The 10,284-nt window shown below is 25.3% G+C and overlaps 4 protein-coding genes across 4 annotated transcripts, besides 14 other annotated features; 3 read left to right on the forward strand and 1 right to left on the reverse strand.

Moving 5' to 3' along the window:
- Nucleotides 1-555: 555 nt before the first annotated feature.
- Nucleotides 556-590: a microsatellite.
- A 151-nt stretch (nt 591-741) lies between these two features.
- Nucleotides 742-771: a sequence feature (AT_rich).
- A 776-nt stretch (nt 772-1,547) lies between these two features.
- EDI_046650 (uncharacterized protein) lies at nt 1,548-3,191 on the forward strand (the record flags this gene model as incomplete). Its single annotated transcript, XM_001738959.1, has 3 exons — nt 1,548-1,571; nt 1,641-1,891; nt 2,057-3,191. The coding sequence occupies 3 exons, from the start codon at nt 1,548-1,550 to the stop codon at nt 3,189-3,191; spliced, it is 1,410 nt and encodes a 469-aa protein (XP_001739011.1).
- Nucleotides 3,192-3,235: 44 nt separating this feature from the next.
- Nucleotides 3,236-3,314: a sequence feature (AT_rich).
- Nucleotides 3,315-3,354: a repeat region.
- Nucleotides 3,355-3,361: 7 nt separating this feature from the next.
- Nucleotides 3,362-3,398: a sequence feature (AT_rich).
- Nucleotides 3,399-3,430: 32 nt separating this feature from the next.
- Nucleotides 3,431-3,479: a microsatellite.
- Nucleotides 3,480-3,498: 19 nt separating this feature from the next.
- Nucleotides 3,499-3,652: a microsatellite.
- Nucleotide 3,653: 1 nt separating this feature from the next.
- EDI_046660 (threonyl-tRNA synthetase, cytoplasmic, putative) lies at nt 3,654-5,684 on the forward strand (the record flags this gene model as incomplete). The annotated part of the gene is made up of 1 exon (XM_001738960.1): nt 3,654-5,684. One exon carries the CDS (start codon nt 3,654-3,656, stop codon nt 5,682-5,684), a length of 2,031 nt encoding a protein of 676 aa, XP_001739012.1.
- Nucleotides 4,966-5,000: a sequence feature (AT_rich).
- A 111-nt stretch (nt 5,685-5,795) lies between the features above and the next one.
- EDI_046670 (uncharacterized protein) lies at nt 5,796-7,307 on the forward strand (the record flags this gene model as incomplete). Its single annotated transcript, XM_001738961.1, has 1 exon — nt 5,796-7,307. The coding sequence occupies one exon, from the start codon at nt 5,796-5,798 to the stop codon at nt 7,305-7,307; it is 1,512 nt and encodes a 503-aa protein (XP_001739013.1).
- Nucleotides 7,308-7,460: 153 nt separating this feature from the next.
- Nucleotides 7,461-7,508: a sequence feature (AT_rich).
- A 469-nt stretch (nt 7,509-7,977) lies between these two features.
- Nucleotides 7,978-8,090: a microsatellite.
- Nucleotides 8,091-8,492: 402 nt separating this feature from the next.
- Nucleotides 8,493-8,536: a sequence feature (AT_rich).
- Nucleotides 8,537-8,667: 131 nt separating this feature from the next.
- Nucleotides 8,668-8,783: a microsatellite.
- Nucleotides 8,784-8,896: 113 nt separating this feature from the next.
- On the reverse strand, nt 8,897-10,225 carry EDI_046680 (tyrosine protein kinase, putative; the record flags this gene model as incomplete). Its single annotated transcript, XM_001738962.1, has 1 exon — nt 8,897-10,225. The coding sequence occupies one exon, from the start codon at nt 10,223-10,225 to the stop codon at nt 8,897-8,899; it is 1,329 nt and encodes a 442-aa protein (XP_001739014.1).
- Nucleotides 9,915-10,058: a microsatellite.
- Nucleotides 10,159-10,231: a microsatellite.
- Nucleotides 10,232-10,284: the final 53 nt, after the last annotated feature.

A 10,284-nucleotide genomic window follows, 5' to 3' on the forward strand; every position in this document is an offset into this window, starting at 1 on the left:
AAATAAGATAAATGAGTCAAGTTCTTCAGTTAATGAAATGACTATTGATTCTAAATCACTTTCTCATGAGTTAGTTGTTCCTTAATTGGTTTCTTAAACTTATGTCAAATAGCGTTTGAATTTTATATTTTTAACCTTACTACCACTCTCATTAACATCTTATCAAAAATAAAATTTATTAACAAGGCAATCTCAACAAGATAACTTTCATTGAAACATCTAATGCATTGCAAAGATAAATAGAATATCTAGTTTTTTTAGTTAAATTATCAAATTAAAATACTTTAGGTTGATCAAACAGAAAACATTCTAAAAGAAGATATAGTTATCTATCCTATTTTTAACAAGATCTTAAGTGAAATCTTGATAGTTGTTTTGAATCTATGACCTATACTAATAATAATAAATTTCTATGTAACTATTGAATTTATTGATAACGAAAAAAAATACTTTAACATTCTGATATTGTTTTTAACGAGTAAGGAAGGTAAAAATGAGTAATTATAATTAAAAACTGCAAAGAAAACATGGAAGTAGAAACTATCACAAAATTAGAAGTAAATAAAGAAAAGGAAAGTAAAGGAAAGTAATCCACTGGGACCAAAATGATAAACTACAATTGAATTAGAAAAACCACTTATGAACAAAATAAAGAGAAAATAGAATGTTTACTTTAAGAAATTAGAACACATTGAAAAAGACAGAAATAGAAATGAAAAACAGAAGAAGAGTTTATAAGTGTTATATTTTATTATAACAAATTAAAATTAACAAAAAGCTTTAGAAATATTAATAGAACCATTGGTGATTTTACAATTAATTATTAAAAATTTGAAAGATCTATGTTTATTGTATTTGTTAGTATGATTTTGAAATTTGAAAGGAGCTGAATTAAAAAAAGAAGATTTTAGATACTTCTGATATTATTGAAGACCAAAACAATTTAAGTGATACTTAATATGGCAGATGACTTATACAATAGTAATATCTAATATTGGTTAAAGAATTAAAAGGTCTTTTTGTCTTGATGATTCAAGATAATGTTCTAAATAAATCCATTGATCGATTTTATAAAGACAAAAGAGTCCCAACTACAAATAAATTATAATTCCATATTTAGCTCATCATTTAGATATTTTGTTAAAGAAGTTGGACTTACAAATAATTCTATTGAAAAAAAGGCTTGAGACATTTCTTTTGTAAGGTAACAGAGTACTTGAACAGAAAAATACGGTTCTATAATACACAAAGATAAATGGAAATGGAAATTTATATGAATTTAGTCAAAGAAGAAGAAATATTATTGTTGAAAAACTACAACTATTTGAAGGGAAATTAGAATAACATAAATTATAATTTTTTGTCAATTAACTTTTTCTTTTTTTTTTTTGATGTTAACGTTTGATGAAAAATCAAAATTAGTCGAAAATTTAGGAAAAAAGGAGTTCTTTGTTTTTAAGTCTGTTTTAAATATGGATTTGCACAAAAATTCTTTTGGTTTCAATAAATTTATTGAAATGAAAAAGAAAAATTATCTTAAAATATTCATGCCAACAATGAATGAGTTAAATGTTTGTTGTTGTAGTTCTTGTTGATGAGAGTTTTGCTAAAGGAGAATTTGGTTTAAGTTAACAAAATAGGTTTGTGTAGATCAGCTCCAACCTAGTGAGTTTCAGTGTTGGGGAGAAAAAGTTGGTGGGTCTATAAGAACATGGAAAAAAAGATATTTTGTATTAAAAGATAGAAGAATATGGTACTTTTCATCATGTAAAGACAAAGCAGCAAAGGGGTATATTGATGTTCCAATAGGAACAGAAGTTAATGACGTATCAGGAGCTAAAATTGCTAAACATAAACCATTTGCTATGACGATCAATTCAAAAGGACCAAAGTTTGTTTTTAATAACTTTATTCCTCACTTTTTTTGAGTAATAATATATATGATTTCTTAAGAAGATCTTGAAATGATAAGATTCTATCATATCTTCGAATTTATAGATGAGAATAACTCTAAAATTTGTCTTTTTGACACTAAAAAAATTTAACTCATCTTTAGGGGCTATAGACTTTTCGTTATTATTTGTGACAATGAAACAGATTTTAAAAAATTCTTTGAACATATAAAAGCTCAAACACAAGAACAAAAAGTTCCTGTTTCTCGTATTATTCCATCAAGTATTGTTCCATCCTCAATGATTCAAACTCCTTCTCTTCAACCAGGTACTCTTTTAAATATTGATGCAAGTATTGCTAATTATACAACAAGTGATGGAAGAAAAAATTTAGAACATGTAAAAAATTATTTTAATTGGGTAGACTCTGATGATAATTTAACTAAATACTGGAAATATTGGACAGATAATCTTCCAACAAAAACTTCTAAACCACCATTATTGAAAGGTGAAGCAGTTCATTATACAATCTCTGTTTCCTCAAAAGCTGATCATTTAAAATGGAGGGCATTTGGGAATCAGAGACCAATGATTAATCCAATGGCAAATTTTTTTATTGGTGTTGGAGTACAACAAGAAGAAATAGAACGTATAGATGAATTTGGGAGCCTTGTTAGACCTCAAATTATTGGTTCTATGATTGAAATTACTAAAAATTTTGGAATGAGTGAAAATTGGTTTTTTGCAGGAAAATTTGATATTTCATTAATTAGACAATTATCAGAAGATGGGAACTTTACTGACAGATTATTTGAGTGGTTAGCTGAATCTCATATTAATGAATTTTGTCAATTTGGACGAGAAATCAATGAAAATCCACCTGTTCAATCTACTTTTCACTTTTTAATTGAAGGAGAGATGTCATCCAGAGTCAATCAATTACTTCGTGCTACTCAAAAATTTGGATTTCCACCAATTCCAAATCCTATACTAAATATCTTTAAAGGATTGAATCAATATTATACTTATTTTGTTTTTGGTGTGACTCTTTGTAATCAAGGATTCGTTAGATTTTCCGCTATGATTGCTGACCCTACAGATGATGTTGTTTTATCCTTATTAGATGCAGTTCATGTTCCTCAAGAGATAAGAAAAATTCACATGTCTTTATTAAAAGACCATACAATTTCTGTTCGTTATGTGGAGTATTCATATCTTAAAAATGGATGTGGGCGTGGAACTTTTAATGAAGGTTCAGATGTCTATGTTCAATACTATTTTGGTTCAGATGCTCAATAAGTTTCATGTTCAATTGTAATTTTACTCTCATTTTAAATTCTCTCATTTTTTATTTATTTTTTAATGTTTTTATTGAGTTAATTTTCATATGAAAAAAAATATTTATATAAAAAAGTATTAAATAAAAAGTAATTAATTAAGTGTTAATAGAATCTGTGTCTATAAAAAAGTATTAAATATAAGAAATAATTTTTTATTCTTTTATAAGAGAATGTGAAGGTTTCATTGAAGGTTATTAGAAAATAAAAAAATAATAAAAATTTTAAAGACAAAAATGAAACAAAAAATGGAGTTTTCTTCTTTCTTCGAAAGAATGAAAAAAAGGAAAAAGAAAAGAGAAAGTGAAATAAATTGGAAAAAATCGGGAAATTAAGTATTGAATAAAGAATAAAAAAAGGGTTAAAGGAAGAAAGGAAAATTGATAGAAACTTAAAAGAAACTTAAAAGAAACAGAAACAAAAGATGGCTGAACAACAAGAACCAATTATTGATTGTAGCGCTGCATTAGAAGGAAGATTAAATTATTTTAATGAACTTGAGAAAAAATATAAAGAAGAAGAATTAAAGAAATCTAAAGAAATTACAATCAAATATAAGGATATGACATTCCAAGGTAAATCATTTGTTACATCACCACAAGAATTTATTAAAGACCTCGTTGAAAAAGGAGAAATTACAAAAGAAAATCCAGTTTTTGTTGCCAAAGTTAATGGTAAATTATGGGATCTTACTAGACCATTTGAAGAAGACTCTACTGTTGAATATCTTGGTTTTGATAATCAAGAAGCTCATGATGTTTTTTGGCATTCATCTGCTCATCTTCTTGGAGAAGCTATGGAAACACAATATAAATGTTATCTTCATACAGGACCAGCAACTGCCATTGACTTCTTTTATGATTGTAAAATGAATGGAGCTATTTCTGCTACTGATTTTAAAAAGTTACAAAGCCTGATTGAAGGATATGTTAGAGAACATCAAGTCTTTACTAGAATTGAAATTACTAAAGAAGAGGCTTTAAAAATGTTTGCTTATAACCCATATAAGGTTAAAATTATTGAAAAGTTACCAGAAGGATCCACTATTACTGCTTATAAAAATGGTTCTTTTGTTGATCTTTGTAGAGGACCACATTTAGCTAATGCTGCTAGTATTAAAGCTATTAAAATTTTATCTTCAGGTTCAGTTCATTTGGATGGAACTGCAACTGGAGATTTATTACAAAGAGTTCATGCTGTTTCATTCCCAACAAAGGATTTATTAAAAGAGTATATTAAAAGAGCAGAAGAAGCAGACAAACGAGATCATAGATTAATTGGAAGACAACAAGACCTTTTCTTCTTCCATGTTCTTTCACCAGGAAGTTGTTTCTGGTTACCACATGGAACAAGAATTTATAATAAATTAGTTCAATTAATAAGATCTGAATACAGAGTTCTTGGATATCAAGAAGTTATTACCCCAAATATTTTCCTTTCTACTTTATGGGAAACTTCTGGACATTGGCAACATTATAAAGATGATATGTTCTCTTTTGAATGTGAAAAACAAACTTTTGCTCTTAAACCAATGAATTGTCCAGGACATTGTGTTATGTTTGCTAGCAAAAAGAGATCATATAGAGAGCTTCCATTAAGATATGCTGAATTTGGTGTATTACATAGAAACGAATTAACAGGAGCACTTCATGGACTTACAAGAGTAAGAAGATTTGTTCAAGATGATTCACATATTTTCTGTACAATGGATCAAATTGAATCAGAAGTTACTGGAGTTTTAAATTTAATGAAAAAAATATATAAAATATTTGGATTTAAGACTGAAATTGCTTTAAGTACAAGAAATGAAAAGAAATTTATGGGAGAAATTGAAACATGGAATAAAGCAGAAGCAATGTTAACTCAAGTACTTAATGATTCTCATTTACCATTTGTTATTAATCCAGGAGATGGAGCATTTTATGGACCAAAGATTGATATTAGAATTGAAGATGCACTTGGAAGAAAACATCAAGTAGCAACTGTTCAATTAGACTTCCAATTACCATTAAGATTTAAATTAGACTATATGAGTGAAGATCCAAATCAACCATTAAAAACACCAGTTATGGTTCACAGAGCAGTTTTAGGATCAATTGAAAGATTTACTGCTATTTTAACAGAACATCTTGCAGGTAAATGGCCATTCTGGTTATCACCAAGACAAGTTATGGTATGTACAGTTTCAGAGAAGTATAATGAGTATGGAGCTAAAATTACTAAAGAATTAAATGATGCAGGATTTTATGCAGATCTTGATGATAGTGATAATAAATTACCAAAGAAAATTAGAAATGCTCAAGTTGCACAATATAACTTTATATTAGTTATTGGAGAAGAAGAATTAGTTTCTAATTCAGTTAATGTTAGAACTAGAAAAAGTAAAGTTGAAGGAAAAGTAGAATTTAGTGAATTCATTAAACATTTAAAACAACTTGAAGCTGACAAACAATAAGAAAAAAAATTAATGAGAATTCAATTTTTTTTGAAAAAACTACATTTGTTAGAAATGACTTTTGTTTTAAATGAACTAATTAAATTTATTCAAAGATATTTAACTATTTAAATGTCAAATAAAAGAAACGTTGATCAATTTTTAATATCACTAAACAACCTGTCTAAATCTTTAGAACTGAGTCATTTCAATTTTGAAATTGACTTATTTAATGAATCGTTTACAGAAATTACTAAAATTAATGAAAAAATTAACCATATTAAAACAATAGAAGAAAAAGATAAAGCCATTCTTGATACTCATTTATTAGTTGCAAGTACTTTTGGATCATTTGTAAAACAATTCAAAGAAATAATTGCTAAAGACAAATCAAATTTACAAAAAGTTATGACTGTCGTAAAAGGGAAAAAGGTATTAGAAAGAAGTGAATATTACAATCAAGGAAGAAAGTCATTTGAAAGAGTAAGGTTTTTATTAAAACAATTATCATTTCTTGAAATAACTAAAAATTTTATTGTTGATAAAATTAGTTCTTATTCCCCTAAACCTATCGATAAAAATGTTTCTATAGAAAAACAAAAAGAGCTTCGTTCTATGATTTATTTGTTATTTAGTGTTGCAAATGAATTAATGAAGTTTAACGAAAACAATTTCAAAATCGTTGGAAAACATGTTGATTTTACTGTTATTTGTAATAAAGAAGTACTAAAAAAATATATTAAAGAAAAAAGGTTAGTTACAAATGAATTTATTTTAAATGAAACAGTGTCACAGAAATTAGAAAAAGAAAGTATAAAAGAAGAAATCTCTAATTTGTCTAGAATAAATGGATGTGGGTTTCTTGGATATTCTTTTGATTCCATTGTTAATGCATTTGAACAAGAAATAAGGAATACATTACCTTATGGTTTTAGTTTTTCATTTAATAAAGAAAATAATAAAGAAGAGTATCGGGCAGAATTAGAAGCAAGTCAACTTGTTAATGGGACAATACCACCTATAGAACTAACACAATTCAATAATTTTAAACAATTTAAAAAATCGTTTGTGCTTCAAAAAGTTAATAGTCTTACATTCCAATATGATGGTAAAGGCGAAGGATCTTCATTATTTGGACTAAAACCATTTGATATTGAAATTACTATCACTGTTATTCAAAAAGAATTTAAGTTAATTGGAATCTTATCTCATAATTTTTTAGAGAGAAGTACCCCATACGAAATAAATACTATTGGCATAAGTGGTTTATCAGTACTTCCAAAAAAGATTAAGTCTGATCATGTAATTCCTTTAAATTCATGCAATAGTAACATTGATTCTGTTATGAGAATACAACCTGAGATGGACATTCGATTAATTGCTTTTAAGGAATTTTTATCTTATGAAAGAATTGGGGACACTTTGTATTATTCACTGACAATGCCATCAAAGTTTCAAGGAAGGAATATTACTCTTATCATAGAAGATTATCTGGGTGAAAAAAGTGAATTAGAATTAAAATTGGAAGATCGTATGGTTTATGTGTATGATGGATTGAAATTTTATTTCGAGGATAATGGTTGGGCCAAAAAATTTGTGATTTCCGTTAGTTTGTTTGATATAGATGCTGGTCCTAATAACTAATTTTGTATATGAATAAAGTACTGAGTTAGTAAAGGTTATTTAACAAAATTACTGTTACTCTCTTTAGTTCTTCCATGATGAGTATTGGAATGATATGAAACTATTTTTATTAATAAGTATATGGACTTATTCTTTTTTGTATTTTGTTCTTTGATATTAAAATACTTGAAATAAATTATATAATACATAAAATTAAAAATACAAAAGAGACCACAGCAACAAAATGTAAAATATATTATCAATAAGCAAATTAAGTGATAGAATGGTGAATGAAAATAAGTATATCTATTACCAGAATACCCACTTTTATCATATAAATTGTTAACTTAATAATTCTTTTGATAACCATCATAAGAATAACACTATAATGGCACTAATAATTTTGTTTATCAATTTAACTAGTTTTATCATATGGATGTGTAAAAATAATTTTAATAAACAAAGAGAGATAAATATCATAGCAAAACACAAAGAAAGAATATGAAAACAATATCAAAATAAACAGAAAATTCATGAAAAATGTCAAATTAATAGGATTATAAACTTGATTGAATACAATATTAAGAATATGTGAATAATATATGTATATTAATTAAATACCATAACAGCTATTTTCAATATTTAATATATTTCATTACCATAAATATCATTATTTAAGTGTATTGCTTCATTTATTTATATCTTTTTTAATACATTATTAATATCATTTCTATTGTCATTCTTTCTTATGTTTATTTATATTTTGTTATTTTAGGAGTAAATTTATTTTCTATTTTAAATTTTTCATATATTCTAAACCTATAATATCTGTTTTATTTTCTTACTTGTTAATACTTGATTTTCTTATTTAAATAGTTTCAATAAGTAATAATTGTCATTTATACTTGTAATTAAATTATATTATTCTTTGTTTATTCAGTTATTTAATGCAAAGTGTTAAATAATGTTATTTGATGATTATAAATATAAGAATTCTTACAAATGAGAATAGAGCTAAAATATATCATTAACTAGTTTCCTTTGGATAACATCTCTGTATTTAATTATCTCCTCAATTTTTTTTATTACCTTATTATTTTGTCTTTAAAAATTTAGTCACTTTTATAATTTAATCATTAAATTTTAACGATGGGTTTGATATATCACAGTATATCTAATTTTTACTATTTTAAAAGACTTCAAATCATTTTATTTTATAAAAATACTATTTTATTGTACATTATAATTTACTATAACATGTTTGATTATTGATAAGTAATACTATCTAACAGTGATAGTTAAATAATATCCTATTTTACTTTTACTATCGATAGACATTTTTAATAACATTTAATAATATAACTTTTCTACATAATTTGGATTTATTTCTTCATTTATTTTATTATGAATATGGTTTTTCATTTAAATATTTCACTTCATGTTCTATTTTCATATTCTATTTGTATAATTATTTTTTATCTTTTATTCTTAGTTTCAACTGTTTTATCTGTTTGATATCATTTTATTAATCTTTTTGAATGTTTCTAAATTTTACAATTTTTTCCTCCATTTAATGAAAATCAAATACTAAAACATTGAAATGTTGATATTCAATTATTAATTTCAATACTTTCTAACATTTTTTCTACTTCTTTTATCGTTATTCTTTCTTTTGGTTCTTGTTTCCATGTTTTTTCAATAATTTCTTTAATATCTTCTTTAACTTCTTGTATTATTGTTGGTCGTTTACCTGTTGATATGAATTCGGCTATTTTCCATGGAAATTTAAATTCTGTTTTAGGAAATGGTTCTTTCCATGTAATGATTTGTAACATTGTTATTGAATATGAATATATATCTGATTCCATTTTGTAATGTTCTCGATTAAGTACTTCTGGTGCCATGTAAATAGGTGATCCTATCCCTTTTGTAAATGTCATATTTGTCATCATCATATTAATGTTTCTTGAACTTCCAAAATCTGTTAATTTACAATTAACTCCAATATTATCATCAAGTGTTATAACAAGAAAATTATCTGGTTTAATATCTCGATGTAGTATTCCATTTGAATGAAGATATGAAATTCCTTTTGCTCCATCTATCATGAATTTAATTCTTATTTTATTTGGTATTTCAGTGTTTGTTCTTTTATTAATTAAATCTTGTATTGATCCATATTTTGCATATTCTGTTATCATACATATTTTATTAGGAATAAATACTGCTCCATAAAAATGAATAATATATTCACTTCTAAATTTATCTAACATCATTACTTCTTTCTCAAATTCTTTCATTTTATCTTCATCTTTATCAATTTGTTTCATTTTTTTAATTGCTACTTGATTTCCTCTAAATTCTCCTATATATACGATTCCAAATGATCCTTCTCCTATTTTATGTTCTTCTTTTATTTCATCTGGATCAAGTCGTGTTGATATTTGTGTTTCTCCTTTAATTGAAATACTTTTAATTATTTCTTCTTGTGTTTTATTAAGTGTTTTACTTATTATCATCATTTGTTCTTTAATTTTAGTAGTACATTTGATTATAATGAATATTTCAAATTCACATGCATATCCTCCTTCAATTGTAATGATATTTGGGTTTGTTCTAATTGAATATTTTTCATTTTCTTCTTTATTACTTATTTGTATTTTCTTTTTTTCTTTCTTTTCATTTCCAATACATATTAATTCTCTGATTTCTTTATTTACTTCAATTTTTTCTCCTTCTCCTATTTCTATTTCTTTTTTATTTGTTATTATTCCATCTCCAAGTGATATGAATTTGATATTTGATTGTGAAATTTTAAATATTGTTGTTGTTTTCTCTTGTTCTTTCTTTTCTTTGCGTTTTATAATGTAATTAATCATTATAATTATAATTATAATTATTATAATGATGATAATAAGTATAATGATGATAATTATCATTATCATCCACCATACTATTTCTTTATTACATTTTGTTCCTTCTTCATTGATTCCATACC

The sequence above is a fragment of the Entamoeba dispar genome, genomic scaffold (assembly GCF_000209125.1).
Source record: "Entamoeba dispar SAW760 scf_1105229461821 genomic scaffold, whole genome shotgun sequence".
NCBI classification, from domain to species: domain Eukaryota; phylum Evosea; order Mastigamoebida; family Endamoebidae; genus Entamoeba; species Entamoeba dispar.